Source organism: Echiichthys vipera, assembly GCF_963691815.1.
Source record: "Echiichthys vipera genome assembly, chromosome: 3".
NCBI lineage: Eukaryota > Metazoa > Chordata > Actinopteri > Perciformes > Trachinidae > Echiichthys > Echiichthys vipera.
Window position 1 is genome coordinate 8,248,039 of NC_139828.1, and position 15,331 is coordinate 8,263,369.

The window sequence follows — 15,331 nt, forward strand, 5'->3', positions numbered from 1 at the left end:
TCAATTGCATGTATAGGTCCTGGTTGTGCATGTGTGTATTTCGGGCCTGTGTGTGTAACATGTATGATAATAAGAGTGAAAATTGATTTTCCCCGTGTGGGATAAAAATAAAGTAATTCTTCTTTTCATGAATTTTTTTGACATTACTTTTTTTTTTACATTGTGTTTTTATGAAAACTTTTTTGACATACTAAATTTTTTACAACTTTTTCAACATACTGTACTGATTTAAGCATTTTTTGGAGATATTTAACATTTTTGGACTTCTGACTTGAGATACTAAATTACTTTTTCGATGTACTTAATGACATTTTATGACTTTTTCAACAAATTCAGTTACATTTTTATGACTTTTTGCAATTTACTAAATTATGACTTATTTTTAAATTATTTTATTACCTTCACAATGACTTTTTCCCTCCCGACATACTATACTACAACTTTTGTATTACTTTTTTTGATATAAATTGTGACTTTTTTGTAACCGTTTTAAACATTCTATACTGATTTAAGCATTTTTTGGACATATTTTAAATTTGTTTGACTTTTTGATATACTATATATACTATGACATACTAAATTACTTTATTACTTCCACTAGGACAGTATGAAAGTCAAAAAAAATCCTTAAATCAGTCATAGGACAGCGTGTCTGAAGCAGCCATGGCATCATTTCTTGAAGGAGTCAAAAGGTCATTTTAGTTCAGTAGTGGAATACGATAATATGGCTTTGATTTTCTGGATGCAGAACCTGTGCAACACTATAGGTACTTAAAAAATAAACATCAAAAAGTCATAATATGCCTTTGTTGGGAGGTGACCACTGGACATGTTCCTGCTGTGACATTCACATTCAACTGCACACGGGCGAATAGTCAGAACATTTACATACGTAGATGTGATTTTTAAGAAGCAAACAAATCAGGTGGTGTACATTTGTAAATTAACCTGACCTGTGTGCAGGCAGGTGTAAAAAAAGAAGTGACAATGCAAAAAGATTTATCGACCATCTTTATTTACCGACAGAGGTCTCTAATAGCAGGGCTAGAATTCACACATTTGTAGAGCACTTCAGTTGTTCCACACAATGAACAACTGTATTTCTTTCAGAGCAATTATGCAGTGGTGCCACTGTGGAAGCTACAGGGCAAGTCAACAGTGGAAGAAAAGATCAGCACAGAACAGACTGCAAAAACAAACTGAAGCTGGGCTTAGGTTACATCTGTGGAAGGATGCTCGAGTGGAGTGTGTAAACAGTCGGAGGGCATCCAGACGACTACCGCCACATCTCAACTGCGTAAAGACACTTCCGCTCTATTTTACTCTTAAGTAAAAACAAAGGCATTAATTGACTTGCACTCGTGGCTGGTAATCAGAGATGAAATGGGCAAGCAGGAAGAGATACGAGATGGTGAAAAGCAGCCCAAATACACCAGCGATCAGACCACATGGAGTAGTTTTCAGCTTCAAATATCTCCGGATCGCTGCAAATTCAGGAGTAAATCCTCCGCGTGCTCCTCCAAAAATGACCTTATGTTCCTTCAGAACATTTCAGTACAAAAGAACCTTAATACAGATTTAGGCGCCATTTCATCAATGCATTCAAATTGAGGCGGCAACGCTCGGTCAGAGATCGAGGCGCGTCCTATTTGCACCACGTGAAATACAGTCTCTGAAAGAATTTATGAAAATAGTTAAGATTTACAGGCTGAAGATCATAGAAGAATAGACCTCCTGTATAAAATATAAAACAATACCCCAGTGCTAAAGAAAAAAAAAAAATAAATCCATAAATCTTAATGAGTGAAGCAGTAACTTCATCAGAGATACCTTGGTGTGGCAGAGCGTATGAGCTTGGGTTGGAGCTCCACAGCGCCCGTTTTAAAGCGAGCAGACGACGGCTCACACCAAGCTACAGACACCCTTCTTATGCTTACATTTCCAAATGCATATTTTCAAGCAGCAATTACAAAAATTTATCAATGGACAATGCATAACCTCTGAAAAAAATACTGTATGAAAACATCCCTGCTACTTTGTTTCCAAGTACAAAACCTCTACCAATAAGTTGCTCCAGAGTAGCAAGAAGTCCTTTTCTTTTTTTTGTTTTTTTTTTGTTAATTTCTGTTTTTTTTCCATCTTCGTTTTGTTTTTATTGGGTAAAACTCAGTCCTCACTTTGAGTGCCATAGTTAATGACAGTCTTCTCCATCATTTCACCTTGCTGAAGGATCCAGGAACATGCAAGCCTCGTAGTGGAGGTGCTCAGGAGGCTCCTGTAGGCCTGAGGGACAGCAGCCGGGGCTTAAGCCAGGGCTGGGAAGGCCTCTGGGTCGTCCACGTTGGGCACAGACGCAGATGACTGAGGAAAAACAAACATTATGTAGGAGTTAAAATTACAACATTTGAAGATGTACCTTACAAGTAAGAAAGGATTAACATTAATTTACAGGAGGGCGGCTTTTGAAAATAGCTTTAAATGATTAAAAATTCAAGTTTCATTGGCTCGTTCTTACACTGAACCCTTATTTACCTTTTGGCGTATTGATTATTTTCATTTCAGTGAAAAAACAGCAACACCTATGGTCAACGCAGATACTTAAGTGCTAAAGACACGACAACCACATCCCATAAGATCATCTACCTTGTCAGTCCTCCCTCCACGGATCGGCCTAGCGGGTTCACCACTGGCAGGGCCAGGTGCGCTGCCGGCGCCGCCGCCGCCACCATCACGACCACCACCACCGCGTCCACGACCGCCGCGGCCACCACGTGGTCCACTGCGTCCACGACCTGGGCGCCCCAGGTCTCCGAAATTGATCTCCAGTTGGGACGTAATGTCATTAGCTGGCTTCCGGAAGTGGTGCTCGTCGTCAAGCTGAATCAGGAAAAAAAAGATCAGGTACAAAGTTAATTATTATCTTTCTGTTCACGTAAAGCTTTGGTTTATTTTGTTCACATGTATGACTTGAGTTCAAATAATGTGCAACAGAAGAGATTTTACCTTGGGCTCCTCAACCTCAGGGTCAATCACCTCGTCTTTCTTATCCTGTAGATGCAAAACATAAACAACTGAGCAACAATGTTTGTTCAGAGACTCGAGTCCGATCAAGACGGGAATCAGAAATCTACAACATCTTCCAACCACACTGACTCAACGTGGGTCTGGGTCAGGGCTGGAAACACGGACAAAATCTATCACCAAACAGGTCCTTTCATACATCAATGATATGATATATAATAATTATATATCGTGAAATAGCATTTTTTCTGGTTATTAATAAAAAGATTGTGAAATAACCTCAAGGTAAAGCCTATTTTGTGTACTCCTGCCTGAATTTAATAATTATTATTAAGAACTTTAGTGCAAAAATATAACCTGAAACATTTCCCATTAGATTTTCTAAATAATTCGAGTTGGTATGTGCTCACATAAGTGTGTATCACCATATCTGGAAGGTTTATTTGTCTTAGGCATGACGCTACAGTCTGTTGCTTTACATAAATCACATCACTGACAACAAAAGTAAAAATAACGTGTATGAATTAAAGTACATGTGTGTTTACTGCACATTGTAAGATTTAGAGTTAGAGTCGAGCAGCTTGGAGGAGGCTGGGACAAATGATAAACAGCCAACAACATGCCACAACATGTGACATGTAGCTATTTAGTACCTTCTGATTTAGTAACGGATTCAAACAATGAACACTTGCCTGATCTACAGACAGCCTTTCAGTTTATTCACTGACAAATCAAAAGTGAAGAAGTTTTCCTTGATAGAGTTTGTTCATTTTTTAAACATTAAAATATAAACTGTCTCATTTGAGCAGGCACCAAGAACCTGCAATATAAATAACATCTACAAAGCAAAATCAACACCAATATTTGATGCGAAATATTGATGTGCTCAGGATGAGTTTGACTCACCTCTGCCTTAGACTTGTGTAGCACGAATCCTTTGTTCCACTCCGCTCCCTCGTTGGCCTTACGGATGTTGAACTCCACCTTGGCCCGCTCCTTGCCCTGCATGGCTTTCCATTCGTCCAGAGTCATCTCCTTGGGGCCTTCTTCCTTCACTTCCTCAACCTCATTCTCCCTTCAACACACACACAGACACACAGTGTGACAGTGTTAATGTTTAATATGACTAGAGTGGGCGTTCTTTGAACACCAGTCCAAATTAAGTCAGGTATCACTGCTTTATCAAGAGAACAATCTCTTCACAGTTACTTATTTTTCGTCAGAGCCTATTGAGACAAAAACCAGGGGCTTACTTGTTCTCAGAGTCAGCGGGTGGATGCTCCTCTCCTTCAGGGTTCTCTTCAGTGACGTTCGATTGGTCAAGCTCGCTATGGAGAAGAAGAGGAAAAAAAATAATTAAGAGCCTAGATGCATGACAAGTAGAACTGTACATGGGTCATGGTCTGATGCATGCAGAATGCAGAACAAGAGCTGTACAGCGGAGCCGCGATAAAGTATTTTCATCGTCCGTCGATCATTTTCCCGATTAAATGATTAGTTGTTTGGTGAAAATGTTTTCAAAAACCCCAAATTAATTAATCGATCCAAAATAGTTGGCGATCAATTTAATTAACGCAAATTTGTGTGCGCCTCAGTCACACTATGGCGAGCGCAAATGAAAAGCAAATAGAGCTGAAGATGCAAAAGCACAACAGTGTTAAATAATGAAACTATTGGCATATAGTAAAAGCATTTTTTAGATGCTTTTTAGTTTTATAGTCTATTGTGACTGGTTTCTTTACGGAAAGTGTCTGTTCAGTGCAAGTGTTTTAAAAATGTTCCTTGTTTTAAAAATGAAAGTTTCCACACCTCAGTCCCCAGTAAGGGGATTTTGTCTGTTCAACACTTGCATTACTCAAAATAAATGTATCCTTACGCATTTGGGTGTTTTTCTGCTTTAGTGAGCATCAAACTGTGACTTCTGTGCAGCGTGATCCAGATGAAAAGCTGCATTATATTTTTTATTTTACTGTTTAAGTGAAAACAATGAAAAGCCCTCGTAATTTATCAGCTCACTCTAATGTAACAGAGTCCTTCAATGAATCAGACCTCCATTAAGTTTGTAATGTTCAGTTTTTCTTGATTGGTTTTGACTTTATTCTATTTGTATATTAGTTTATTCAAACAAGGCTGTAGTTTGCTGCTGAATTGTCTAGTAAAAATATCCAGTCAACACCATTTATATAAAAACACGGTCAGTTATTAACTGATAACAGTTCAACAGCACCACAGCCTCCAAACTGACCATGAGGCTGAATCGACACCTTCCTCAAAATAGTGATTATAACGTTCATGAAGGGAGAATTTATGTTAGTGTCACTGCACATTAGGCGTGGCAGTAACTCATCCCGTGGAGACACGACCCTGGAACCGGTTTAAGTCACACACACTGACCGAGCACAGGGCGTGGGGCGGTAGCTGAAGAGGTGCCGGTTGACTTTAGCAAAGCACGCCCCGGGGCTCCCACTACATTTGACATATTTCCTTTATTTATTTATTTTCTTTCACGATTCTGAACCAGGATGTGACATTATTTGGAGTCAATGACCTAGTGCTGGATGATAACGACATGTAAAGCATATGTTTGTGCTCCTTTGTGATATAAATGACAATTTAAAAATGAGTATTTTCCATTTTATTCAGAACTTTAGTGCAAAATCTAAACTAAAAAAAATATTTCATGTCAGATTTTCTGAGAATTTTGAGCTTTTCGTTCTTTTAGATGACGTAATTGTGTTTCAAAGTATCTCGATATGATTTAACCACGATGCGATTCCATTGAAAGATGATAAATTATATTAATTATCTCCCAGCCGTACATCTGCAGCTGCAAAGATTAATAGATTAGTCGTCGACTATTAAAATGAAATGCCAACTATTTTAATAATCAACTAATCGTGTTTTAAAGTAAAAAAAGTCCAATTTCTCTGATTCCAGCGTCTTAAATGTGAATATATCACAGTAAACTGTAGATCTTTACGTTGTGGGACAAACAAAATAATCAACAGATTAATGAACGATGAAAATAATTAGTTTCAGTCCTAGACGGCTTTAAAACACCACCAAGTGTACAAAGACAAACCGTCCTCATGCAGAAGCGTCATCTCTGTGTTCTCTGTAGGAAGGTGTTCAGCTGTTGTGTGACTGCCACGATTCAAAGTTTGTATTGCGCTGCATGCGTAAGAACTTACGTTATGTCATCCTTGACGGTGCCCCAGTTGTGAGATCCACTTCCACCGCGCTTCTCCTCGCCTTTCAGACTACTGAAAGAACATTAGCTTTAGCCAGGGGCGAGACACAAGCACTGCATGAAAACACACCTGGTGTCCAAGAATATCTGTTTAAGGGAAATATAAGAAACGAAAAAATACTTACGATCGGTCACTGCCACTGTGTCTGTCAAATTCACGTTTTCCTCGGGAGTCAAAGCCGTCATTGCGTCCCATGCCACGGCCTCTGCCGCCGCCGGCACCGCGTCCACCTCTGCCACCACCACGGCCTCTCATCGGCCTGTCACCAACGGGTCTAAGGAGGGGGACGAACAGCACGGTCAAATCCAATCAAAGCACGGGTTTCTCTGCTTATCAGAGGCTTAAATTGAAGGCGGGGGATCTACAGAGGTCGTTTTTTGTCCTTTAAGATCAGAAGAAGTTACTGGAACATCTATGCAACCAACAGATGCTTTTAACAGGGTTCCTTCACCTTTTCCACAGTCAAACTCAACCATCTTTTTAACACTTAAGGGTGCAATTTCAAGCTATTCCAGGACCTCACAGCTGAGTTAACTCATATTTGTACGATTATTCCATGCCACATTAAATTGGTTAAGTTACTGTGCCATAAAAAAACAAACTAAAATAAACAAAGGATAATGTTTCAATATGAGTTTGCAAGTAAAGTTGGTGTCCTGTCAATCATTTTATTCAAACTTTTAAACCACACTACATAATAATTCAAGTGTTCAATGATTTACAGCACCTGTTAAAATCCTGTATTAATAAAAACTTAACTGTTAATTAAGATTATTTAAATGACATGTCTACAGGGGTTAAAAGTGATTATGGCTTAGATTGACTGATGTTTGAAGTTTGTCTAAATTAAGACACTTTACTGTATTGTATACATTTTTACATAGCTTAACTGATGAGATAAAAGGACCACAAGTGTCTGTCGCAAAACTTTAAAACAAAGTCTTATCATTAAGCGACTTATCGTAAGCAACGCCTTTAACAGTTGCTGACCCCACCCCCCCAGTGAGTTCTGCTGTAATGTACAGTAGTGGATTCACTCTTTCCATAGATGATTAAATTAAAACATCTGATTAGAATATATGAACTCACTTTTCCACTGAGAATTCGCCGCCCTCGGGCTTCTCGCCGCCTTCACCAGCGGGCCTCTCGAAGCGACGTGGGGGCCGCCTGTCCACAGGCCGCCTGTCTGTGGGGGGGCGCCCCTCACCCTGGCCGCCCTGGGGTCTGAAGCCATCGCCCTCCGGCTTGCGGCCCATTCTCCTCATGCCGGCACCTAGGATTGACCACAACAGAGGGATTAGAGGACCAATAGCACTGACAGGTCAGGGCCCACTGTAGAGCCCCAGACAAGAGAAAGAAGAGACGATTGTTCTGTTTAAATGGTGCAAATAATCCCAATTAATGTGCAGAATTACAGAACTAAAGCAGCTGATACAGCCCATTTATTAAGACTTTTGTTACTGTCAGCGATGAATCAGAATAGGAAAAGTGTAAACGATTAAAACAACCGTCTGAATGCACGAAGACAATCACAGAAGTGAGTAATCTTACATTATAAATAGGGATCAAGAGTATTATGACATGATATTTCAGAGTCTGATTGGAAAGTGATCAGTTAAAACAACCAGTCACTGGCGGCTTTATAGCATTTGACTCTCCAGGGCACATGGTCGACTGCTGCCGGCCCAGTGTGACACAACTAGTCCCACCCACAGATCACCAGCTACCAAAATAGACACCATCCACTACTGAGCAGCAGCTGGGTGCACCATAGTCAGCGCACCTGTCTCATCTTCTCTCATGCAAACGGATATGAACCCACTTGGCAGACTTGTACGATAACAGCCGATTAACTGGATGTTCAAAACTGTGCCTGAATGCTTCTACCTCACTAAATATAAAGTAATATAATTGCAACACCAAAATGTGCACGTTTAAATGAATTGTCCCATGATAGACCCATGATGCATTATGAAAACCTGAATAAATTAATGCATCTGGGGGTAAAAAAAAAAGCAGAAACTGGGAAGTTAAATTCTGTGATGGTGGTCGATCACATGCATTGTGCGCCAATGGGAAGTGGCAGTGTGGAGGCTGTGCATTTTAACACGCCCCACACTTACAACCACGAGGTGCATCACCATGAGAGTGGCAGTGCTGCTCCTAAATGTGTGAAATCCACCTGCAAACCCACCACACACCCACAGTGCACAGTTTTTGACATCACAATACATTTGACGCCCTGTATTTTCACCTGTAGGTTATATTTTAACGGTTTTTTTTTAAATGCAAGTGGGAACTACTTATTTGAGGCCTGCTCTGGGTTACAATAAATAATACATTTAAGTGAGGTTTCAGAAAGTCCCAACTTTATATGGTTAACACTTTGGCAGCTGAAGGCTAATTTGTGTAGTTAGCTTGTTAGGCTTTCTGGTTCTGCCTGTTCAACCAGGCCGATGGGGGTGGTGTGTGTGTGTGGGGGGACAAGCCAAAACAAGTCGGCCTGCAAAGTGTTTTAACGCCCGATCTGTTGAGTTAAACACGGGTCTTTGTTGTACGCGTTGGTGTAAATGTCAACTGACAGCCAACTGGCGCACAAAAGCAGCCACGCGGACCTCATGTCACCGCCGGGGCTTACGAACCGCCGATTAGCCTGCTAGCTTAAATCTTCCGCTCGCAGCTTAGCAACAGACAAAAACGACTAAAAGGGTCTCACCATCTTTCTTTAGTGGGACTGGTGCCTGGGTCTCCTCCTTCTTATCACCCAGCGGGGCCTTTCTGTCTTTCTGGGACTCCTTTTTCGGTTGCTTGGCAGCCTGTGCTGCGGTCTTGGCGGCACCAGGAGCAGGAGCCTCCTTCTTCTTCACCTCGGCTTGCTTCAGCAGCTCAAAGGGATCCGACTCGTCGTCAAATAGTTGGTCGAACCGATTGGTTATGGCACAGCCAAAACCTTCTTGCATTTGTCCGGGCATGATGGCGCCCCTTCAGCAGGATTTTCCTCCGATTCTACGAGGCTTGGTGCGAACACTTCGCTAGATGAAGCCACAAGATGGCTGGGAAAAAGACCTTCTTCTCTTCCGGCGCGGTAGACATCCGGGACCTCGGGGGCTGGCGCGGGTGGGGCGTGTAGTTCTTTTGGAAGTGACGTCAATTCACTTACCCGCGGAATACACCAATGAGGAACTACATTACCCATAATGCAAGTCTCTCTTTAGTGTTGCTCGTCTAAAAGACAAGCATGGGTGCTCTCACACACACTTGTTTTGATTCCTCAGGAAAAAACACCTTTAAACTGGTGGCTGCAACAGTTTGTCACTTTAAATAATAATAATATTAATAAAAATGATAAAAGTTTATTTAATATAGAACATTTTACAGACAAAAGTGTGTCAAAAGTGCTTCACATGATAACATTTTTATAAAAACAGTAAAATGAGCAATTAAAAACATATATAATAGCTAGTTTATATTTTTAATTTACACCATTTTATTATTCTAAAAATATAATAACTAGTTTGTATTTTTAATTTATACCATTTTATATTATATAATATAATAACTAGCTTATATTTTTAATTTACACCATTTTTTACTTTATTTACTTTATTCATTTATTACTAGCATTTTTTATTTATACCATTTTATTATAATAAAAATATTATAAATAGTTTATATTTTTTATTTATACCATTTTATTATTATAAAAACAAAATAACTAGCTTATATTTTAATTTATATCATTTTATTATAACAAAAACACAATAACTAGTTTATAATTATAATTTATACCATTTTTATTATTATAAAAATATAATACCTAGTTTATATTTTTAATTTAAACAATTTTATTATTATAAAAATATAATAACTAGTTTATATTTTTTAATACCATTTTATAATTTTTTTTTGTGTCCTACTTTCATGTTTTTTTTCTCCACCCATGTTAATTTTAGAAATGTAAATTTTAAAAATTCAAATAAAGTTTGGAAAGAAAACACTTTCAAACTGTTTGTCAGTTTAAATGATAATAATAATAAAAGTTTATTTGATATAAAACATTTTACAGACAAAGACACAAAGTGCTTCACATGAAAACATTTTTATACAAACAGTAAAATGAGCAAGTAAAAATAAAAACTCTTCTTTTTTAAATGTGTCCTTTCTCTTTTTTTCTTTCAATCTCTTTCTTTCTCAATTTAATTTATTACTTCTTTCTTCTTCTTTCTTTCTTTCCTTTTTCCCTCTTTCTTTTTCATTATTTCTCTCCACTGCCTCCTCTTCCATATAAAGTCTGTATTTTATCTTTTGCGTTTCTCTACATTTAACTTATCTGATTTAATTTGACCTGTATTCTTACATCTACTTTATCATTATTATTTAAGAGTTTATTGTTTATTGTTTTATTTTCTATAATTATTAAGAGTATATTGTTTTATTTTCTATAATTATTAAGAGTTTATTGTTTTATTTTCTATAATTATTTAAGAGTTTATTGTTTATTTTTTTATTTTCTATAATTATTAAGAGTTTATTGTTTTATTTTCTATAATTATTTAAGAGTTTATTGTTTATTTTTTTATTTTCTATAATTATTAAGAGTTTATTGTTTTATTTTCTATAATTATTAAGAGTTTATTGTTTTATTTTCTATATTTATTAAGAGTTTATTGTTTTATTTTCTATATTTATTTAAGAGTTTATTGTTTATTTTTTTATTTTCTATAATTATTAAGAGTTTATTGTTTTATTTTCTATAATTATTAAGAGTTTATTGTTTTATTTTCTATATTTATTAAGAGTTTATTGTTTTATTTTCTATAATTATTTAAGAGTTTATTGTTTATTGTTTTATTTTCTATAATTATTAAGAGTATATTGTTTTATTTTCTATAATTATTAAGAGTTTATTGTTTTATTTTCTATAATTATTTAAGAGTTTATTGTTTATTTTTTTATTTTCTATAATTATTAAGAGTTTATTGTTTTATTTTCTATATTTATTTAAGAGTTTATTGTTTATTTTTTTATTTTCTATAATTATTAAGAGTTTATTGTTTTATTTTCTATAATTATTAAGAGTTTATTGTTTTATTTTCTATATTTATTAAGAGTTTATTGTTTTATTTTCTATAATTATTAAGAGTTTATTGTTTTATTTTCTATAATTATTAAGAGTTTATTGTTGATCTTATACTTTATATATTTTATATCTCCCTTGCTGCTGGAAATTTAATTTCCTTGCAGGAGTTCATCTCAAAGGATCAATACAGAGGAGTCTAAGTCTGATGCGCGTCTAAGAATAAAATGTTCCTGTTATTTAAATGAAGTGTATTGAAATAAAGCTTATTTAAATAAAGTGTATGTAAATAAAGTTTATTTAAAGTGTGTGAATCTTGTCACTTCCATCCCAAAGTGACAAACGTGACGCTCACAGACCGTGCTGTTGTTTAAATCTGGCTCCTGAACAAGTATCCACACTTCTCCGAGCCCTGGGCGTCTTTAAACTCCGCGTGTTCTGCTCCTGTAAAACTATTTCCTACACTTGTGTTCAGATATTTAACACCACTCTTTAGCTTTAATGTTTCCAAACGTAAAGGCTCGGGGGTCAGGGCCGAACCATTGGGACTTTGCAAATAGCAGAGAAGTCATTAGTTCATTTTTCAGTCGTTTTATTTGTCACCGGGCAGATTCGCCGTCTGTCTATGTTAATATAGATCCTTTCTCTGCCAAATAAAGTCAAAAACACCAGAGAACACTAATGAATTATCATGTAAACATCGTCTTGCACTCAGATGCTACTGGGGAAATCCAACATTTGAGACTTTTTCAGTTTGTGGGCAGAAAAACAAGTCACTGGAAACTGAATTTGAATCATTTACTGTTTAATTTGAATTGTTTAACTTGAATATTTGCAATAAAAAACTATATTTGACTCATTTATTGTTTAATTTAAATTCTCAACTTGAATATTTGCATTAAAAAACTATATTTGAATCATTTACTGTTTAATTTGAATTGTTCAACTTGAATATTTGCATTAAAAAACTATATTTGACTCATTTACTGTTTAATTTGAATTGTTTAACTTGAATATTTGCATTAAAAAAACTATATTTGACTCATTTACTGTTTAATTTGAATTGTTCAACTTGAATATTTGCATTAAAAAACTATATTTGACTCATTTACTGTTTAATTTGAATTGTTTAACTTGAATATTTGCATTAAAAAAACTATATTTGACTCATTTATTGTTTAATTTGAATTGTTTAACTTGAATATTTGCTTTAAAAAACTACATTTGAATCATTTACTGTTTAATTTTAATTCTCAACTTGAATATTTGCAATAAAAAACTATATTTGACTCATTTACTGTTTAATTTGAATTCTCAACTTGAATATTTGCATTAAAAAAACTACATTTGAATCATTTACTGTTTAATTTGAATTGTTTAACTTGAATATTTGCATTAAAAAAACTATATTTGACTCATTTACTGTTTAATTTGAATTGTTTAACTTGAATATTTGCATTAAAAATTAATATTTGAATCGTTTACTGTTTAATTTGAATTGTTCAACTTGAATATTTGCATTAAGAAACTATATTTGAATCATTTATTGTTTTTCTATTTTTTCTCTCTTTCTTTTTTCATTTATTCTCTCTTTTTCTGCCTTTTCTTACTCTTTCTTTATCTATTTATTTCTTTCCTTCTTTATATTTCTTTTTCAAAATGTCTCTATATTTCTTTCTCTTTCTCTTTTTCTTTTCTCTCTCTCTCTCTCTCTCTCTCTCTCTCTCTCTCTCTCTCTCTCTCTCTCTCTCTCTCTCTCTGTCTCTCTCTCTCTCTCTCTCTCTCTCTCTCTCTCTCTGTCTGTCTCTCTCTCTCTCTCTCTCAGAACAAAAGGACACTAAACAGCGCGTGTATGTTGTGTTTGTCTCGGTCTGCAGACTGAGCTTCAGGAGGGAGGTGGAGACATAAGGGATCGATCCTGCCTCCTGTCCTCTGCCTCACATCACTGACCCCGGTGGAGCTGAAGTGGTCCAGCCCCCGGATGAGACGCACCGTCCCTCCTGAACAGCTGGATTTTCCTCCCTGCGCGTCCGGAGATGACCTCCCCGGTCACCAAAGCCATGATCGAGTCCTACGCGCTCATGGTCATGGTCATGGGCACGTTCTTCGTCTACTTCTGCGGGATGGTGTGGGCTTTCTGCAACCCGAAACTGAGCGGATCAGAGGAGGAGGAGGAGGAGGAGAAGGAGGAGTGCGGGACCGGCAAACAGGCAGCGGAACACGGGGACGGCTGCTGGGTTTGCGCTCTGAATCCACCGCTGCAGAGGAGCGTCAGTTGCGCCTGTACGCATGTGCCGGCGCCGCCGTGCACCGCAGAGGGGCTCACACAGACCACCTATGTGAACTTCTGGGACGATACTGACACTCTGCTGTCAGACTGCACTGCGTTTTGTCGTGAGGATCGTGGCATTAACAACCACATTGGACAAAGTGCTTTCTGGAGCACACAGGCTGAGAAGTTGGTGACCTAACCATCCACGTGCGCATGTGTGTGTCGCTCTCCTCGTGTCATGTCAAACTTTACAAAGTGAATGGACTGAAAAGAAGTTTAAGGATAAAGTGGATATCAAGCAAACCATTACAACACACGTGATCCTGGTTCTTCACCCTTTAACAGAACGTTTTATTTCACTGAGTCACTGTAACTTGTTTATTTGTGTTGTGAAGTCAGGTTGCTGCGTCAGGCAGAGGACAGTGGCGGACTCAGACTGTTTGAAGGGCAGGGGCGGAGAAATAGAAGGGCAATTCTGCGCAACATGGGGCCCCACCAGCGCGCAAAAAGCTATGAAAGCTATGATGCATCATGCATGATGAAATAGTGTTCATCCTTGATTACGGTTAGTATTTATCTATACTGGATATCGCTTTTCCACTACGGGTACGGGCACACTCTTGGTCTTTCTTCGGCACTTACATACGTAAGATAAGTCGCCGAGACAGTTTTTTTCATATTAACGGAAAAACAGAGACGTGGCTAACACTGATTAGCTCGCGGCAGTACGGTGAAGGCATTAAAACGTCTTTTTTAACCACTAATGCTGCTCAAAATAACAGCAAACCTCTGCAGCAGCATGAGAAGAGTCCCTACACATAAAACAAAGCACCAATGGGCTCCTTCCTTTTGGATTAACTTTGGTATTCAACTTTAATGGACTTTACTATGAGAGGAGCTGGTACAGGGGCCAGTTGGTAAGTCTTTAAAACACTCTTTTGATAAACTCAAGGTTCACTAAGTACGTTGTTGGTGTTTGGTTTTATGTGTAGGGACTCTTCTCATGCTGCTGCAGAGGTTTGCTGTTATTTTCAGCAGCATTAGTGGTTAAAAAAGACGTTTGAATGCCTTCACCGTACTGCCCCAAGCTAATCAGTGTTAACCACGTCCGGCTGTTAGTGACTCTCCTGGATTTCTCCGTTAATAGTTTTTACACAAAATAAAAACTGTCTTGATGGCTTATTTGATGAATGTAAGTGCAGAAAAAGACCATGGGATGATTTTGCGGTAGAATTACACTTTAATTTACTGAATACATACAAATGTGCATATCCAATTATCTGTCAGCATCGAACAGTATTGACTTTTCCCACTAAACTTACTTTTGAAATCAAAATCTCTGCACCTCATTAATTAACCACAACATGTTTCTTCGGTTTTCCATATTCTTGCTCTAGAGGGAACATCATTTATTGTTTGAAGGGGCACCCTAGAGGGCACTCAATAATGTTTTTCATGTGTAAAGAGCAGTCAATAAGGCACTTTCACACTATAGAGGGCACTTTAGCAACAATTGAAGGCACCAGGCGGGCATAAAGACACTCATTGACGGCATGTTATTGAATTTTCTTGTTCTAGAGGGCACGTCATCATAATATATTGTATGGAGGGTCACTCTAGGGGGCACCAAATCCTTTTTTGCATGTATAAAGAGCAGCCATTAAGGCACTTCCTCTTTATTTTGCCACTATTTAGGGCACTTTAGCACGC

At 37.4% G+C, this 15,331-nt stretch overlaps 1 protein-coding gene across 4 annotated transcripts; it reads right to left on the reverse strand.

The window, feature by feature from the left end:
• Nucleotides 1-994: 994 nt before the first annotated feature.
• On the reverse strand, nucleotides 995-9,351 carry serbp1a (SERPINE1 mRNA binding protein 1a). Of its 4 annotated transcripts, none has more exons than XM_083940515.1 (9): nucleotides 8,989-9,351; nucleotides 7,362-7,545; nucleotides 6,397-6,546; nucleotides 6,213-6,281; nucleotides 4,275-4,349; nucleotides 3,928-4,099; nucleotides 3,004-3,048; nucleotides 2,644-2,877; nucleotides 995-2,361 (listed from the first exon to the last, which is right to left on the reverse strand). In XM_083940515.1, the coding sequence occupies exons 1-9, from the start codon at nucleotides 9,242-9,244 to the stop codon at nucleotides 2,305-2,307; spliced, it is 1,242 nt and encodes a 413-aa protein (XP_083796641.1). In that variant the 5' UTR covers nucleotides 9,245-9,351; the 3' UTR covers nucleotides 995-2,304. The 4 variants fall into 4 exon arrangements, with proteins under 4 accessions (XP_083796641.1, XP_083796639.1, XP_083796642.1 ...); XM_083940513.1 differs by having other exon boundaries at nucleotides 6,213-6,284; nucleotides 8,989-9,350; XM_083940516.1 differs by having other exon boundaries at nucleotides 3,928-4,096; nucleotides 8,989-9,349.
• Nucleotides 9,352-15,331: the final 5,980 nt, after the last annotated feature.

Bases quoted from the DNA above. Each gene is read 5' to 3' on its own strand.
- serbp1a (XM_083940513.1), bottom strand. From the start codon at position 9,244: ATGCCCGGACAAATGCAAGAAGGTTTTGGCTGTGCCATAACCAATCGG. The intron at 6,285-6,396 runs GTAAGTATTTTT...ATGTTCTTTCAG, and splicing joins CACAGTGGCAGTGACCGATC to TAGTCTGAAAGGCGAGGAGA. The intron at 4,100-4,274 runs GTAAGCCCCTGG...GTGTGTGTGTTG, and splicing joins CCCGCTGACTCTGAGAACAA to AAGGGAGAATGAGGTTGAGG.